At 45.9% G+C, this 19,302-nt stretch overlaps 1 protein-coding gene across 2 annotated transcripts in view; it reads right to left on the bottom strand.

Moving 5' to 3' along the window:
* KCNIP3 (potassium voltage-gated channel interacting protein 3) overlaps positions 1-19,302 on the bottom strand; it is a 592,826-nt gene that overhangs the window by 440,213 nt on the left and 133,311 nt on the right. The window contains exon 1 of one of the 2 annotated variants that reach the window (XM_085634141.1): positions 5,375-5,502. The exons of the other annotated variant lie outside the window; for it this stretch is intronic. Within the exon in view, the coding sequence (XP_085490267.1) occupies positions 5,375-5,501 (127 nt within the window). The 5' untranslated portion in view covers position 5,502. Of the gene's footprint in view, positions 1-5,374; positions 5,503-19,302 lie in introns of those variants that run through there. 2 annotated transcript variants of the gene reach the window in all.

Below are 19,302 nucleotides of genomic sequence, written 5' to 3'. Positions count from 1 at the left end.
ATGCATGTGTGTGTCAGTGTGCTGTCTGTTGAAGGCAAGCTTCTGTCTCACTGATGAGTATGCGGTGGGGCACATGACACTCCAAGCTTACCAGACCGCCTTTGAGCAATGGCAGTGCCAGCCAATGAATAAATAAACACAACATGTTAACAATGAATGCCCAAAGACGTGTCAATCCTCCATGCCACATAAATTAATGTATGACCTAGGGGAAGCTTACTGAATTCAGGCTCATGCCTTGCATAACTGGTTTTCTTTACCCTAAAATTGGAGGGGTTTCACTCCAGAAGTGGTTACCTCCAGCACCATAACAGATGTATACATCCATCCCAGAATCCTGCCTCTGCAGCTAAAAAGTGATTTGGCAGTATCAGGGGTAGAGGAGGAGGAAAAGTTGTGACAAAAAGGGGAAATGCATGGTTTTGAAATCATTACTGAAAACTAGGCAAGTCCCCACCAAGTGCCAATCGTGACTCACTTTATTCTGATGCAGTGTCTGTGCAGGGATGATTGGGAGAGGTGTGGCGCAGTGGCCAGAGCAGCAGACTCCGGAGTGCTGGACTCATGGCTCGACCTCCCAGCGCTGGCAGCAGATCAGATCAGCATCTTGCGACTCTGGGCAATAGCTCACTTAATCTCCCCGACGGCCCCCCAGTGCCTGGATACCTTTAGGGGTAATAAATTCGTGCTTTACAAATGTGGAAAGTGGAATTACGTTTTGTCAACAGCACCACATCCAGCAGCATAGGTCAGGACATCTAGCTGTGCAGCTGCAGATGGCTCTAAAGTTACTCTAGCCATGTTGCCCAAATCAAGCAGGGAAAGGAGGCATGGCAGGGAAAGGAGGCATGGCAGGCCTGGATGTCTATAAAACAACTTCCCAGGCCCTCCTTCTAGTTACATCAATTTGCCCATTTTGTGATGGAGATGAAGGTGGGACCGGCAGGTCTTACACGTGACTCAAGTAGCATGAGCCAAGTTTGCTAGGCCTGTCCACCAGTTGGAATTGCCAGGTCAGGGCATAACAACAGAGCCCGATAGGGACCAGTTTTCATGCCTCCTTTTTAAAACTGCCAGTGCTTAGCACCAGCAGGACCTGGCCCACTTAAAGCTCTGACTACATGGTCTAATTGTGCAGCATCCTGGGTCTAAGAAATGAAATATTACCAAGAATAGAATGTGCAATTTTATGCTTTAATGTTAAAGTCAAATTCTAGCTGCGAATACCACGTGAAGCTCAGATTAAACTAGTACGTAATAAAAATAATATTTGTGCATGGCATGAAAATTAAGGGCTTTTTTGCGCCAACATTTACACAAAGTAAAGATAGATTTGAGAGTTTTATATAAAGGTTTATATAAAGGAAAGATACTAAGCAATCAGTTTTAAATGTAAGGGAAGTGCATTTTACAACTTTTCTGCGCATACCGAAAAGACTGTGCCTACACTACATTTTGATGTTAGGCACCACAACTAGTCTCAGCTTTATAGAACTAAGTGTCCTGCCTGGTGAAATATCTATATGCATGCATATTACACACTGAGTCACTACTGTGTAGTTGTACATGAGTCAGATATGCCACAGGAAGAGCGTTTTTTTTCACTAATAATTTTGGTGGCACTTTACTAACCCTCAGAAAGATTAAAAATAAAAAAACAGTTCATCCACCGTGGTTTGTACCGTTTGTGTGGAGAGAGCTGGGGGAGTTTGACACACTTCCAGGTGACTACCACACTGGGGTCAGCAGTCTAGTTGCTGAATCCAGGTCCCTCATGTGAGCCGATGCCAATGCTGATACTTTGGCTTTAACTCTCTGTCAAGCGGACTTCCTTACTTGTATTGTTCTGTTTAGGCAATTCCATCTGTGTAATTTTTACGTGGGTTTTAATCTGTGTTGATGCCGCTCTCTGTTCCACAGCAGTTCGCACCATTTGTGTGGAGAGAGCTGGTGGGTTTGACACACTTCCTGGTAAATACCAGGCTGGGTCCACAATCTAATTGCTGAATCCTGGTTCCTCATTTAAGCCGATGCAAGCGCCAACAGCAAGCCTGTCTGCGTCCGTCCACGCCAGACCATCACCAGGAACCCTACTCCTTTCACTGCAGACAACAGGTACTCTTCCAGAATGTTTTTTGGCTGAGGAACTATATAACCTAGGCAATTTATATAAGGATGCTATCCCTTTGGGTACTTGCTGCAAAGGTTGCTTTCCATCTTTTTTAGATGGTCCTGTGACTTGTTTGAAATGTAAATTGTCAGTCGTCAGGCTGATTTTAAAGATGGACATACTTCAAGTTCACCAGATGCCATCTACAATCAACTACTTTCGAATACTTCTGACGACTCATCAAGCTCTTCCTCTTTATCCTCTCTCCCACTAACCTCTAGGTTTTTAAGGGCTTTCTTTGCAATGTGAGGTCATTACCTAAACACGCTTCTTAATTCTGGGACTTGAAATCCTCAATGACACCAGAGTTTGACTTCCGAATTGAAACCTGGCTGAACCCCACTACCTCTCCTGCCATTGCGTAGGAACTCCCAGACAACTCTGGCATGTTGAGACTGGATAGGGAGAGCAGCACAGGTGGTGGTATCACCGTTGTATCTAAAGACACAGTGGAAGTCTTGCTCATAAGAGACCTTTTTAGAGGACTGGGCCAAGATATGTCACTTTAAAGTTGAGCTCTCTCCTCACGATTGCTGGAGAGGCGCTCTTGTATATCGCTGCCCCCAGACCCAAAATATACTTCAGTCAACAACTTACTGAATTTATTGCCACTTACATTCTGGCATCCAAACACTTTCTTTTAATGGGCTATTTTAACTTTCATGGGGAAGATACCTTAAATACGGAGGCTGTTCAAATCCTCTCTGATCTTTCTACGTTAGGCCTAAAACCGAAAGGAGGTCCTAAACATACTGCAGGCCACACTCTCGACTCAATTCTCAAGAACTCCCCGTCCCTATCCTGTGAACCTCCTCTACCACTACTATGGACTGATCACTCCTTGACCTGTTTTCAGATCGCTGTGACACATATGCCTGAACATAGCAAGAAAACTACGAATAAACTGATGAGACACTGGCGCAAACTGGCCCCTGACTCCTTTACTAAAAGAGTTTGACTTCATGGTCATGACTGACGATGCAGATATGGATAAAGCACTATTAGATTATCATTGGGTAAATCGAAGGATTTACAGATTCCAGCGATGTTGTGGGAAGGCAATGACCCAGAATATGCTCCCACCATCATCATTTGTTTTTACAAGGTTCATTTTTAGAAGGTGTTTGATAATCTCATGGTTCATAAGTAAGAGGTTGTATATTGATAATCCCTTGGTTCATAAATAAGAGGTTGTATGTCGATAATCCCTTGGTTCATGAGTAAGAGGTTGTATATCCATAATCCCTTTCTTCATAAGTAAGAGGTTGTATATCCATAATCCCATGGGTCATAAATAAGAGGTTGTATATTGATAATCCCTTGGTTCATAAATAAGAGGTTGTATATCGATAATCCCTTGGTTCATGAGTAAGAGGTTGTATATCCATAATCCCTTGGTTCATAAATAAGAGGTTGCATATCCATAATCCCATGGTTCATAAGTAAGAGGTTGTATATCGATAATCCCAAGGTTCATAAATAAGAGGTTGTATATTGATAATCCCATGGTTCATAAATAAGAGGTTGTATATTGATAATCCCATGGTTCATAAATAAGAGGTTGTATATCGATAATCCCATGGTTCAAAAGTAAGAGGTTGTGTATCGTTAACATGGTAAAAGAGTCTGAAAAGACTGGATTTAATTAATCAATGGGACCAAAAAAGCATTAAAAAAAAAAATCAAAAAGTGAGAGCTGAATCACGTCAAACCACAATCCACTTGATAGTGAGTTCAATGTCTAAGTTTCATTCGATATGCGTAAACACACAAAATCTTGTTCTTGCCCCCTTATACAACCTGGACATGTGGTTATGATCAATGTTGTTAACAGCTGCTGAAAGATGACAACATATCGGGAGACCTACACGACTGTTGCCCAACTCAAAACTTGGTTTATCCAAGTTGGCAAGAAGAACTCAGTATGCTGTGTAGACTATCCTGAGTGAACTATTTTCTTTAAAATAAGATACAGTTGTTCATATATGGGCAGTTACAGGACTTCTGAGATATAGAGGCACTTAAAAATGTGCTCTTGGATGGCAAGACCCTATATTTTTTTGCCCTTTTAAGAGTAACTGGCACAACTTATGCACGAAATAAAAGGTCGATCCAATGTCTTGATACATCATTTACTTGGGGATAGTATTATTTCTTCAAATATATTAATCGCACGGCAATGGTCTGGGACACCAGATGGTATGCTCTATCAAGCAAGTGCCAGAGATTCATCTTGCGAAAGGGGGAAAAATGGCCGACAACGGGCTTAAATTCATTAGATGTTGTATTAGCCTCATAGATACTTCACTTTTCATTTACTTGAAAACCTACCAAAGAACAATAGCAAATGTTATAGACCTACCCTGGAACAAAAAAGCAAAGTTCATGTATAAAGTCTATTGGGAAAACACAGGCACAAAACCAATTGTCTGCTAGACAGCAGTACCCCCCAGAGAGTAATTGTTCACAGGCTGGCGCTGGCTCAGTTACAAACACCAATATGATAAATAATAATGAGGAACAGTGTTTGAAGCCACAAGATACAGATTGTGACAGGCACAAGTAGGGATACTAAGTGGGAAATAACAAAGAAAAGCGTTAAGGATCACAGGCTAAATATTAAAAAGACAGGTGGACAGACTTAAAAAGCAAAGCATGGCTGTTCTGTCAAGAAGTGACCTGGATCAGTGTCAAATTAGGCCCCCTTACTCACACATTAACCCAAATAATGTGTGGTTATGTGTGTGGAAGGAACTCTTTGAGGGAATCACTTGGAGGAACTGACCTCATAGTGCAGAAAGACTAAAGCAAGATTACTATTCAGTAAGGTGGAAAACAGAGAAATGGTGCAAAAACTGCAGCACATCGCCCATCCTCTTTCACCATCAATTAATCAAATACCTACTTCCAAAGCACCTACAGTACAAGGCAGGTCAATGCAGCATTATTTACTAACTTCACTGGACTCATTCCATTTTCTATCCTTGCACAATCTCTTGCCCCGCGTGCCAGCTGGCACCCTTATTCTCTGCGCTTACACACCCTTGACATCCATGAATCTCGATCTGTGGTATCTTTTTGGTCCTTGTTGAGACCTTGACTGGTGCCCCCCGCCAAGTAATTTGTGCGCGATCCTAACAGTTACCCCATTGTCAGTCCATATTTACCCTCAATACTGCAGGTGGCGGGAGTAGAGTTTCTTACCTGCCACTATGTTTCCAGAAACCAGACAGAAGAAGCATCGCACCAGGCTCATCAGTTGTCTCTTGCACTGATCTTTGCAGTCTATCATCATGTCATGGAACGTGGGCCAAACCTGGCCTCCCCCCATGCCAGTCTGGCGTCCGTTGTGGTCCGGTTAGGTTTCCAAAAGTGCCACACTGCTTTCGGCTCAACCACTAGCACCCCTCCCTGGTTCCCACAGTCCACGTTTTTACTATGAATCTTCTCTGTGAGATTCCTGCTGCTCTGCTCAGGTCCAAAGCGCCTCAAGTGGACTTAAAGAATTTGTGTGGTCCCTGGCGATTGCGATGTCTGACTTGTGGGTCTTCTAGAATCTTCGTATCCGACTTGAGAATCTTCAGGTGTCTTTGAGTACGCTGGGTCTTCAAGAAAGTGTCAACCTAGCTTGAGGGTCTTGAAGGATCTTTGCGTCTATTCCAAATGTTTTCTGCAGTCTCTGAATTTGGTAAGTCCTAAAAGATATTTGGGTCTCACCTTCCTCCGAAGTTCTTGGTGTCACTGCTATGGACACTGCTAGGGTCTTTGACGATCCTTGTGTATCACCCAACTGTCCTTTCAAGGTTTTTGAGGGGCTTTCTGCCCAAAACACTTGTATTTACAAGATTTTGTGTCAGAATTTGAAGTTCCACAAAGGGTCCTCCTGTTCTAATCTAGGGTTCCTCAAATGTGTCTTATTTGAAAGTCACGAAGTAGTTTTATATCTGACTCGAAGGTCCTTTGAGAGACTTTGAGGGTCATTGTGTGTCGTCTTCCATACCTCCGGCGTTCCGGCTTCTTCCTTTCAGTCCGAGAGTGTGCGCGGCTCGGCCGGTCTCCAGCGCGCCCAGCGCGTCCTTTCTTGCACAGTCCTCTGGCCAGGCGCGGAGATTCCGCGCGCTTACTCTCTCTCGTGCGGTCCCAAATCGGCCTCCATTGCTTCTACAAAGCTCTTGGCGTCGCAGACTAAACCCGCTCCCATCAAACAGCTGCTCCCTGCTTACTTTTCCTCTCCCTTCAATTCACTTTTCCCTCGGCCAAACTTATCCTTTCCCGTCTTTACTTAGCGGCTGCTCTCTTTCTCTTTGCTGCTCAGTCCCTCCCTCTCTCGCGCGCCTGTTCCCCCTCTCGATGGACCCCGACTCTCACACCTCTCTCCAGGCTCTGCCGCTCCAGCCCCTCTTCTATCTCGCCCGTTCGTGTCCTGTGTTCCAGGAATTCAGGCCTTTTTTTTTTTTAACAGATTGGCTCCGATTACCATGAAAAAAATGCGCTGATCAATACTTTAACCCTCAATGTGCCGGTGTTTCGCGGTCATCTCTTTATGACAGGCTTATAGCAGCGTCAGATAAATGTGTCATCTTCCCTCCCATTGCTCTCGCCCGTCCCCTCAAACACTTCTACTCTGGTATGGTGCTCCCGTCCAGTCTGCGCGTCCCCAGCCCGACCGTCCTGTTGCTTTAAGGTGACATGATACCCGCAGCTCCTCTGCTGGGAGGCGAGTAGAGCACTGCGGGAGATTCGGCACCCGGGCAGGGTTGAGGAGGTCGTAGTTAGAGGGCAGGTGTGCCAAGGTCACAAGTGTAGGTATGCGGACGCCATAACTAGAGGTAGGTTTGCTGAGGCCATAAGTAGAGGTAGGTATGCTGAGGTCATAACTAGAGGGCAGGCACGCTGAGGTCACCACTGGGGCCTGGACCACCAAGGGCATCACCAGAGGGCATCCCTGGAGAGTGCAGGACTTGGGGTCATTATTCGAGGGTGTGTGAAAGCCTTTATTGAGTGGTGCGCGATCACTAGGAGGAGGATCTGATAAAGGTTACACTAGGTGCAGCTGTGCTGAGGTCATCACGAGATGGAGATTGTCCGCAGGAGGAAAATGTGCGGCTGAGCTCATCACTAGGAGGCAGATGTGCTGCTGAGCTCTTCATTAGGAGGCAGATGTGCGGCTGAGCTCTTCACTAGGAGGCAGATGTGCTGCTGAGCTCATCAATAGGAGGCAGATGTGCTGCTGAGCTCTTCATTAGGAGGCAGATGTGCAGCTGAGCTCTTCACTAGGAGGCAGATGTGCTGCTGAGCTCATCAATAGGAGGCAGATGTGCTGCTGAGCTCATCACTAGGAGGTAGATGCGCGGCTGAGCTCGTCACTAGGAGGCAGATGCGCGGCTGAGCTCGTCACTAGGAGGCAGGTGTGCTGCTGAGCTCGTCACTAGGAGGCAGGTGTGCTGCTGAGCTCCTCACTAGGAGGCAGGTGTGCTGCTGAGCTCTTCACTAGGAGGCAGGTGTGCTGCTGAGCTCTTCATTAGGAGGCAGGTGTGCGGCTGAGCTCTTCACTAGGAGGCAGATGTGCTGCTGAGCTCATCAATAGGAGGCAGATGTGCTGCTGAGCTCATCAATAGGAGGCAGATGTGCTGCTTAGCTCATCACTAGGAGGTAGATGCGCGGCTGAGCTCGTCACTAGGAGGCAGATGCGCGGCTGAGCTCGTCACTAGGAGGCAGGTGAGCTGCTGAGCTCCTCACTAGGAGGCAGGTGTGCTGCTGAGCTCTTCACTAGGAGGCAGATGTGCGGCTGAGCTAATCAATAGGCAGATGTGCTGCTGAGCTCATCACTAGGAGGCAGATGCGCGGCTGAGCTCATCACTAGGAGGCAGATGCGCTGCTGAGCTCATCACTAGGAGGCAGATGCGCTGCTGAGCTCATCACTAGGAGGCAGATGCGCTGCTGAGCTCGTCACTAGGAGGCAGATGCGCCACTCAGCTCGTCCCTAGGAGGCAGATGCGCTGCTGAGCTCTTCACTAGGAGGTAGATGCACTGCTGAGCTTGTCACTAGGAGGCAGGTGTGCTGAGCTCGTCACTAGGAGGCAGGTGTGCTGCTGATCTCGTCACTAGCAGGCAGATGTGCGGCTGAGCTCATCACTAGGAGACAGATGTGCAGCTGAGCTCGTCACTAGGAGGCAGGTGTGCTGAGCTCGTCACTAGGAGGCAGGTGTGCTGATGAGCTCGTCACTAGGAGGCAGTTGTGCTGAGGTCGTCACTAGGAGGCAGTTGTGCTGAGCTCGTCACTAGGAGGCAGATGTGCTGAGCTCGTCACTGAGAGGCAGATGTGCTGAGCTCGTCACTGAGAGGCAGATGTGCTGCGCTCATCACTGGGAGGCAGATGTGCTGCGCTCATCACTGGGAGGCAGATGTGCTGCGCTCATCACTGGGAGGCAGGTGTGGTGCTGAGCTCACCACTGGGAGGCAGGTGTGGTGCTGAGCTCACCACTGGGAGGCAGATGTTCTGCTGAGCTCACCACTGGGAGGCAGATGTGCTGAAGTCGTCACTAGGAGGCAGATGTGCTGAGGTCGTCACTTGAGCCAGATGTGCTCAGTGTGTCACTAGGAGCCAGATGTGCTGGGATCCTCACTAGGAGCCAGATGTGCTGGACTCCTCACTTGGAGCCAGCTGTGCTGGGCTCCTCACTAGAAGGCAGATGTGCTGAGCTCGTCACTGGGAGAGAGATGTGCTGAGCTCGTCACTGGGAGAGAGATGTGCTGAGCTCATCACTGGGAGAGAGATGTGTTGAGCTGGTTCTTTCACACAGTCTCACATCTGTCCTTTTCTCTAGGCTTACAGATTTTGCGATTCGTAAAAAGGCCCCGAGTTGGTTGAAATGCTTTTTAGTTGAGAGATCTCGGACTGTAATCTGCACTCCTTTCTGTTTCACTCCTTTCTCAGCCAGTTGAGCTGATCCCCACGGCTCATCCCTCAGCCGGTTTTCACCATCTAAATGTCTTGTCCCACTTGGACACCATAGTAAGATCTTTTGGCCTTGCGTTGGTCTCCTACGCCATTGAGCCACAGCTCATTGTGAATATTTCGTAATATCAAGTTATTGCTAGCATAATGTTCCAATAGTGCATGTTAGCAATCGCAGACTGGATGCACAAAAACTAGGCAAAACGTAATGGAGAAAAAAACAATGGAAATGATTTTCTTTGGGAAACAAGGTATTAAAGGTCTCCCGTCCTGTGGTCAGGGGACCTGGGCATTCTTCCTGCTCCAGTACGTTCAGCCATGAATCCAGGAGTTATCTTTAGTAACAAACTTGGACCTAGTTCTATGATTGGTGACATCTTACCCATCAATCTCTCTGAACATTATGGCATTATGGCATTAATAACTCTACTAGGACATATCACTGAAGCTGAGAAAGACTGTCTGCTTATTACAGAACACATGACATTGAAACCAATGCTCATCACTGTAACAGGGAAGCAAGTATCTTTTCATATGTGAGAACATGAGCCAACATTTGAACTAATTGGCAAACTAAAAGCCAACCAGGAAAAGGATGTAATCACTCCTAATTCAAACATTCACCAAGAATATATTTGCACACATAATGTCTGTTGGACAATGAGATATATGATGCAAGTCAGGACCAGGCAGGTCCTTAGAGCATGGTTGTGGCAATAAAATTGGTGAAAATCTTCAGTCATGCACTGAGAGAAATTTAAAAACTCTGATAGAAATTGTAAGTCTTCTAATGAACAGATTTTTCCCCGTATTCCAATGGGCAAAAAATGCCACTAAAGCCTTTTTAGGTCTCGACTGCTGACAGTGCATGCGCGGTCTGCTGAGAGGGGTATTGTTGGTTATAAATGGTGCGGAGTACACCAATTGCTTAAAATTCGCTGGCATCAGATTCACTCTTCCATTTTGCCTCCTGATTTGCCAGCGTATCTCTTCCTTTGCGTTCTGTGGAGCATGGATCAAGCACACATGGATTCATCTTAATTAGTGTCCATCTGCTGCTCATGCTGTGACGGAGGTGCTATTTCATCTTCCCTTCCCACCCCTCCATGCTTGCTCTTCCCCTGCCACCCCTCGCCCAATGTCTAGCTCCACAACACCACCACCTCATGAGTGCCATCTCCTCCATCTGCAACTGGTACGATACATGTTGCTAGCAAGCTCCTGCATCGGATCAAAGGCATCAGATGTTTACATAGATCATAGTGTGAGATAACTGGAAACATATTGTATTATATTTGCATTTATCTAGCATGAGGTTTTGAGGTGCTATTAGGCAATTCAATGGCATACCACACCAATCCAATCAATGTCACTCCACTCCACACTCCATTCTACTCAATGTCACTCCACTCCACTCCAACAAAGGCAATACATCTCACAAAGGTGAGACTTATTGACTTTGCCAATGCTGGTTTATCAGCAGAAGTTGTATAATAAGTTTTATGGAAAGTATTTGGCAGTTCACAACTGATTTGTCTTGGCCACTGCTTCAGCTACATTTAGGACATTTTGATACGTCATGCCAGCGACTTTACTGAAACAGATATAGACAGACATGTACCACTTTCACTGAATATTGTTCCAGATGTTATTCTACATGCAAAGTGTGATAATCTTAACAAGAAAGGGGGAAATGGTCAGAATGCTTCCCAAATCACAGTAGAAGCAAATTGAAAGAGAGGTGGTTCAGATGAAATACTGAATGTAGCAAATATTGCGAATGCGGCAAACTCAGGAATTGCCAGCAACGCCAACCCCCGCTCTTACATGCGGCCGCCGCGGAGCGGCAAAGGCAGGGACCACCACGGGCAGCAAAGTGTCTAGCTACGCTACTGTGGGTTATGCATGTATGTTGAGACAGTGATATAAAATGTGGTGTGCTGGTACTAAGTTGCCACTGATGTACTATGGAATGCAACTGTTTCTGTTTAAATGATGACCTGCGACTGTCAAATTGCGATGAGCTAGCATTGTAATGGGAAAGCTGTAGATAATTACTAATGTTATATGTGAGGTTATAAGCAGTGCACGATGGGAGCGTGAGTTATAGTTAGTTCACTAAACTGCATCTGGCAAATTTCAGTGTTTCTTTTTGTTTATTAACCCCTTCAGTGCCACACCCTTTCCCCGCCCTGTGCCGGGCGTTGCATTAGCGGGCGGGGTTCATGACGAGATAGTCTCGTCATGGGCACAGCGCAACCGCGCTCCATGACGAGACCATCTCGTCATGGGCACTGAAGCGGTTAAACTGTCATCTTATTTCATTTGAATGCCTAGCTATAACGTTACTTTAACCCTTGTTTTTTTCAGTGAAGGCTCCTAACTCCCACTGCCTACGGCCTGCACAATAGCGGCTGGTTTCGGCGCCTGGTCTGTGTCCTGACACTTCGAATTTTGTTAATGTTTTATTGGCACCGCAGTACCACAGGGGATGCTGCCCCACCGGGTAAGGCAGTACCATGCACTGGTTCTGTGGTACCCTTGGACTATAATATTTTTTTAAAAATTACTTAAGAGGGTGCCTCTTTGGCTCCCCTTCAGTGGTCTTGGGGGTCACTGTGTGCCCACTCTGCTCCCTTGTGTGACCTTTCATTTTTTTTCCAGGACCCAGTGACTTTGTCCCCAAGTCCTGTAATGACTGCCTCAATACATTCTCAATATTGTGCCTAGCCAATCAGGACCCCCCGCCACCCTCAAGTCCCCCCATCCTCTTTAAATGGGTCAATCAGAGCTTACCTGGAAACCAATGGTACAGGTATCTTTAACTTTTTGCCAGCATTAACCTCTTCATGCCCACTCTAAGCACATTTTTCAATGTTAATTTCTTGAAAACAGTTGGATTTACATCAAATATCAAAAGGCACGTTTTCAGAATTAAGTCCTAACTTTCTGAAGATTTTGTGTAATGCTGTTCTGCTGTTTTTTCTGTATTGGAGAGCAAACACTTCTATGGACATTAGCATGGGAAATCAAACACTTTGGATCACACTTTTTCTTGGCCAAAGTGGATGAATTTTCTTTTGGACAGTTTCATCCAGATGGTGTCAAAGTTATTTATTAAATAAACAAAAACAATGCCTTTTTACTGAAAACTCTGACCTAACTATACCTACACAGTGATGATATATATATTTTAAGATTTTTTACAGATTTTTTAATATCCAACATTTATTTTTATATTCTTATGAATTAAATATATAAGGACATTATATACACCTACATATACATATATGTATATAATGTCAAGGTTAGGTGCATTCAACCATTAAAAAAGTAATATACCTGTGAAATTAAAGACCGAAGTAAAAGGTACTAAAACTTACCTGCAATGTAATGACTCCTGAGGTAACTCCTACAGTATAATGACTCACGATGTAAGACCTATGAAGTAATAGTAGCATGTTTTCTTCTCGTTAAACACTTGCAAACACTCTCTAATGACAAACACCCTTGAATGCTTTCTCAGTTAATGAACGTCTCTGGTTAACTTTCTTTGAACACTAACAAATTCAGTTAACACATTCCCTTGAATGCTTGCCCTATTAACGTTCTCTGTTAATGCTCTGCCTTACTGCTCACTCTTTGTTGCTTCCATCTGCGTTGCTTGTTGTTTGTCTGAGCCTTGTACTGTACATGCTTAGCTAGCATGTGGCTTCTCAGAAGATGGAATTAATACAGGACATTTTGCCAACAGGCCGATCGACCGGGGATTCCTGCTTCTCTAGGTGTAATTGGAGCACGATCCACTGCCCTTTAAATCCATTAAAATAAAATTAGAGAACCATTGCATCATAACACCCCCTTCCTGTTGGTGGGAACTCTGCTCGAAGCATCAAGATAGCCGCCCCCGGGAGGGGGTGTTCACCTTCATTAGTGCGGTTTTGCATGGTCTTTCCTGGCTCAGATATCTCTGTCTGCTCCCGACTCTCACAGAGCCTGACGTTTCCCTCTGGGGGTTGGGCCTGTCTACCGATGCGGTTTCTTATAGAATCAGTCTCCAGAGGTCATCCGTGCTGAGCCAGCATCAAAGCCCAGGCAAGTGCCAGAGTTTAAAGTGGTATGTTTTAACGGACATCTTCACCCAACTATACCTTCCATTTAACCTTTGAGAGATATATATATATATATATATATATCAAAACAATACCCTTTCAGGCATAGAATGACGCATAAATTATGCAAAAAAAGAAGCAGAGAACTCTGGGTAGTTCTCAAGTTTAGGTGGAAAGCAGGTCCTGTTAGAGCACTCTCAACACCAGCGACACTCTAGATCTGCTCACCTCAAATGTCTGCTTTTCTATCAAAGTCTTTAAGCATAGGAATAGCACAGTGCCATCCACGCCGAGATAGAAAAGGACAAAGTCTTTTGCCATTTCTACAGCAAAGTCTTTAAGCTCTGTTGGCACTGTTGGTGTTCATGGTTTGGAATGCATCTAGGTTATGGTACTGTTTTCATTAAGAATGACTATGAATTTTTGTTTGCTTCATGGAGGGACAAAAGGTAGTCTGGGTCTTAGGCCGGGTAGACTGGTATCGATAATGTTTAGATATAATGATGGTTTGTAATTTGCGCATATGTTCATGGAACATATGTGGCCTAAATGATAAGAGAACAAGCATTTACAATGCAATGGTCTCGGCATTGGTAAAGTTAGAGCTATTGGCATTGCTCATGACATTATTTTTGTTTATGTTTTTGTTTTTAAAACATTTAAAGAAACGGCATTGTTATTTACAATGTCAATAGCTTAATCACCCTCAAAAGCGAGACCTATTGCATTTTCACCCACACACAGAGCCACCTACACACACACTGATTAAGCTATTGACATTGTAAATAACAATGCCGTTTATTTACATGTTTTAAAAACAAAAACATAAACAAAAATAATGTCATGAGCAATGCCAATAGCTCTAACTTTACCAATGCCGAGACCATTGCATTGGAAATGCTTGTTTAGATAGACGGTGACAGGCACATGCAGATTTAGAGATACGGTGAGAGGCACTATACGTTACCACACTGATTGCGATATGCACCGTGCGCGCGCAGACATGCACACACGTGCGAACAGGGTGACACACCCGAGGGAAGAGAAGGAAGGTGTATGTGGCGGGATGGACTTTTTTTCTGACACTACTTTCTTCCTTCCAACTTAGGCTCTGTAAAAACTTAGCAGGCGAGCTAGTCTCCCAAATCACAGGATTCCCACTGACACAAAGACAGGCAGAGGAAAGAGAGAGAAAGACAGTAGCAAGAGCGGGGCGAAGAGACCGCGAAGAATGAGGAAACAGGGGCGTGGGAAGTGATCGCAGATAGAAGAGCAAAGAGAAATCAAAGAATGTGGAGAAAGAGAAGGGGAGAGAGAGAGCGAGGGGGGAAGAGATGGGAAAGAAAGACAGCAGCAAGATGGACCGAGGAGAATGGAATGATAAGTGGGGATCGAGAGAAAAGGGTAGACGGGCAGCAGAACAGCAAAGAGAGAGGGGGGGGGGGAGAGCGGGAATAGGACGGAGAGCAAAAGAAAGAGAGGGAGGCGGAGGAGCAACACAGACCAAGGGACACATAGGCACACAACAAAACAAATAAAGAAGAAAGAAAGTGCAAGGTAAGACAATGAGCGTTGGAAAGTACAGATAGACTGCGAAAGAAATGACGCAATATGCAATGGAGAAACGAGACCATTGCATTGTAAATGCTTGTTGGTAGTGCCTCTGAAAATAGTCAGCAGCACTTTCTTCCAAGCGCTGGACAGAGCGCTCTCACTCTACTGGAACTGGCCTATTTTGAGGAGAGGACAGGGTCAACGACCTGGGTTTTTATTTTCACCCATAGCCCCCTTCCCTCCCTCCTTGGGCTGTGGGGATCTGAGAGTAGGCAATTGTGTTAAGTGGGGTTTGGTTTGGCGGGCTGGAGATATCCGGCACGAGGGTGTACGACACTCTGTGTCTGTGGCACTGACTGGGCCGGTGATTCATACACGTTTTGGAGATGGCAGTTTCGGTTCGGAACCTGCCATGGAATCAGGAACTCGTTTGGATCACAGGTCCGGGACCGGACCGGGTCCGACTCAGAGGTCCTCATGGATTCCAGGGTTGATGCCAGAGGCGCAACTAGATCCAAATTTTGGGGGGGGCGGGGGGCTAAGAAAAAATCTCGGGGAGGGGGCTGAATCTTTGAGAAATAGGCAGAGTGGAGCTGCAGGGGCTCTTAGTAGGGGTGAAACAACCGCAAGGCCTCATTAACATGCAAATGGTCTTTTAAAGGCCTGTGAAGTGCTCTGGTGCGGCTGTGTGCGCGCCCGGGAGCGGTCTCATCCCATGCTGCCACACACGCCGGGGGGGAGGGGGCTGAAGCCCTTTGAGTCCAATTGGTGCTGCGCGCCTGATTGGCGTTCGACCTCGGAGGGGTGATGGCACTGGCGGCTAGTGGGTAAGTTACATGAAGGCATGATCGGGCCGCGGCCGGAGTCCGGCCGGGATAGCCCCTCCTCATCATCAATCAGAGCCTGGCCTAGTCCTAGACTAGAGCCAGGCTGAGCCAGCCACCACCTCGCTCCGCCCCTGCTGACTGCTCACAACAACAAGCAGAAAGCTTGCATGGATATCAGCTGCACATAGTCCATCCATTTAGCTAATTATGCGACAAGATAGACCCATGTTTATCACAAAAAACATACTGGAGGAAAGGAAAGGGAGAAAAACAAAATCTACTCTGGAACTTACAGCTCCCCACTCCAGCCAAACCACCAAATCTCATCTTTGCACATCCCCAGAGTAACAGTTTTACAGTAGAGTGTGAGAACTGTAGATATATGTGACCAAGAAAATAGAGAAAGAGGAGAGCGCACAAGTTGCTAATTAGATCAGATATCTGGAAAGGTCCGGTTCAACATTATTTTAGGAAGCAGTCCCTACTTGGCATACTACCACCCACGCTTTCCTTCTGCTCAACCTACCAGAAGGGCTGTAGTTGTTAGGGTGGAATTTAGAGAGTAGCAGTAAGCAAAGGTGTAGTTTTCGCCACTCTGAGATGGAGAAAGTGATTCAGTGTGTTAACGCTGTTGGCCAGTGGTGATGGAGTTGTTCTTTTGGACAGAGTACACTGGCAGGAAGACAGCAGTGCCAGCGTACAAGTGTTTTACAGCCTGGGCCACATAGCCTAAACCTGCAGGGAAACAAAACCATATAGTTATTTTGACTCAAATTTCGTTTACATTTATCTACTGGTCTTAGCTTCTTTTGCTTTATAGCTTTATTAATGAGCTTGGGCAGCTTGAGATAACTAGAAGAGAAGAGGTAAAGAGAGCACAAACACAATCACAATTTCAAAGACAGACACAAAATAGTTTAATGTGGCAATAGGCTCTTTACCTCCAACAGTTTCATTTGAGAAGAGGCTAGTTGCCCGGCTCCCCCGGTTACTGTATATGCAGCGCTGCCTAGTCACGCAGGATGTGAGAATTATATGCACACCAGCCATGTTTAAGCAGAGTCAATAAGAATATTTACCACAGCTCTTAACAAGTCAAAGATGTTAAAGGGGTGTGGTGACATCGAGCCGATTTTACAGCTTAACCTTTACATTTAAATTAGGAGGACTGGGGGAAATTCGAGATTTCAGAATTTAATTTAGCATGCTGGTGTACGATTTCATCATAGAACTATAAGATGCAGTTAGATCTGTTTGATACTTTATTTTGAATTAAGTCTCCGACAGCTGCGCATTTAGATAAAAAAGGTTCTCCTTCCTATTGAACATGTATTGCATTTTAATCTCGCTCCACTTAAAACACCTTGTCTCGCATGAAAAGCAATATACCCAAATCTCCCTCCGCACACAAAAAATCGAAACCATCCAGTAAAACCAAAGCCTGAGATATAAATCTAAATTGCCTCTCAATATGTCTCGTTTTAATAAAATGCCCACCAAACACTTTCTCAGGGAAGGCACCTAGTGTCAGGAATGCCCATCCAACTCATCAATAGCGTATTTGTTACTGTAAAAGTTAAAAGGTAATCTAAGGGCTCTCATGCTAAACCAGCCCTTGTATCGCTAAATGTGTTCATGCCAATAAACTCACTATTGTCTCAAAAGCACACAACTTGTCAATTATATCACTACTAGAAACGTCAGATCAAGTTCTGATAACTACATACGAATTCCCTGTCTCATTCATGCAGTAACTAGACACTGGCAACATACTGCTTATTACAAGAGAATACATTGTATGTACCTTGCTATTGTACTACTACTCTCCGTATGTTCAATAACGGACACCTACGAATATAGATCTCTCAAAAGCCCTACAATTATACTAATGCCAACCACGAATATATACAGCTATAGCTTTCCCAATTACTGTACTTATTGTGCCACAGCCCTCTCACCTGCAGATGTTGAGCAAGTTCTTAGCCCTTTACCCTTTGTTGTAGTATGGCAAAACCTCTAAAATACATACCATTTCCTATAAAGACAGCAATTACTATACATTTGTACAGGCTATTACAAAAAGCGTACAAGTTGGTCACACTACTCCAAGAGACAGTGAATCAACAGACTAGTGTAGTTCAACCTGGAATGACGCTTCGCGGTCTCTCCAGTGAGATGCGAGCGTTAGTCACCATTGTTTGAGGTAGGCAATAGGTAAAAGTAGAAGTCTTACAAAGACGACAATGCAGGGACCTCCGAGGCCTACATCTTCACCCACCGAACACTGAAGCAGCTCGAGCGGCAGCACGGGTTAAGGCTAAGCGGGTGCCTTAGACCATTGGAAAGCTGGGAGTCGGGGGGACCTTGGGGGTAATAGCGGGGAGCAGAAGTCAATCAAAACCCGAGTACAAAGTTAGCAGATAAGAAAGTAAATATCTTTATTACTCGGGCCCTCAGTTGGCCACCAGGAGCAGCTTCGTCAGCAGGACAACGGCCGAGCTTTAACAGTGGGGCTACAGCGAGCCCTCCTCAACATTCCACGGCACGAGACCCGGAGCTCGCGGACACAGCCGGGCGCTTCTGAATACAATACAACACCAGGCCGGGTAGCTCGCGGGTGGCGGATCGCGCCACAAAGGCAGCTGCGTGGATAAGCCGGACACCAGTCAGTCGTGGCCTGCCTTGAGATGAGTACTTACTCACCAGCATTAGTCCCATTCAAGGGAGACGCCAGTGTCTTCAGGCTGGCCTCAGGCCTGGGCGCTGGCTCACTCGTACGGGCGGGCAGGCTGGGCCCCGGGCCGCAGGTTTCCACACAGAATAGTCAGTCACTCAGCATCTCTGCATTCCCGTCGCTGGAGCCCGCCCACTGACGGAAGGCGGGCAGAGTAGCCAGGCCTGAAATCCAAGACAAGCATGATTCACCTTGGAAAGACGCCCAAACATGCGCAAGTTTTACCAAAACAAGCCCAACGATAGGTACGAGGGAAGCCAAGGACAGTATTAAAACGACTTTACTTTCCGGCTAAAGTACTAACAAAGATACTCACCATGCAGTATAAACTCGATTCGCTGTGCTTTGTAGCTCGGTTGAACGTTCTACCGAAAACCGCCAAAGACAGGAGCAAAAACCGTGCATTGAACAAGGTGTAGGTGCCCTGGAGAAACGGCTCTATTTTTACATTCTACATTTATTCACGTTACCCTTTAAAATGCGTTTGGACTTGATTTTACTAATTTTTATTTGTGATGAACTTGATTGGATTCGTGATGATCTGTAATGGAGCCAGTGCTGTCTGAGCTTGCCGAATTTAAAGTTTCACTCTTACCTAGTAACGAAGTTGGATTCCAGGCACGAGTTCTAAACAGAGCAGCAGCCGGACGCAGGGGGAGCGGACGATCACACCACTGCCTTTCTCCGAGGCAAAACAGAAATGCCTCGGAGAAAGGCAGCGTCCTTTTCGGATTCGGGGGCGTGTTTTGCTGTTGTCTCCTCCCTGAGACTTCTCGCAAAAAACACGCCCCCCATCCGAAAAGAACGGGGCCTAATGTGAATGACTGACCTCTTCTCCAATGGCTGGCCAGCATTCAAGAGGCCAGCCAATGGAGAACAGGGGAGAAGAGGGGCGGGTTCAAGCCCCTCTTCTCCAAGTCATTAAATCTCGGAGCGAGACTGCGCAA

This window comes from Triturus cristatus, chromosome 11 (assembly GCF_964204655.1).
Source record: "Triturus cristatus chromosome 11, aTriCri1.1, whole genome shotgun sequence".
Classification (NCBI taxonomy): Eukaryota; Metazoa; Chordata; class Amphibia; order Caudata; family Salamandridae; genus Triturus; species Triturus cristatus.
The sequence above is the reverse complement of the archived record's forward strand: the minus strand, read 5'-3'. Positions and strand labels throughout refer to the sequence as shown.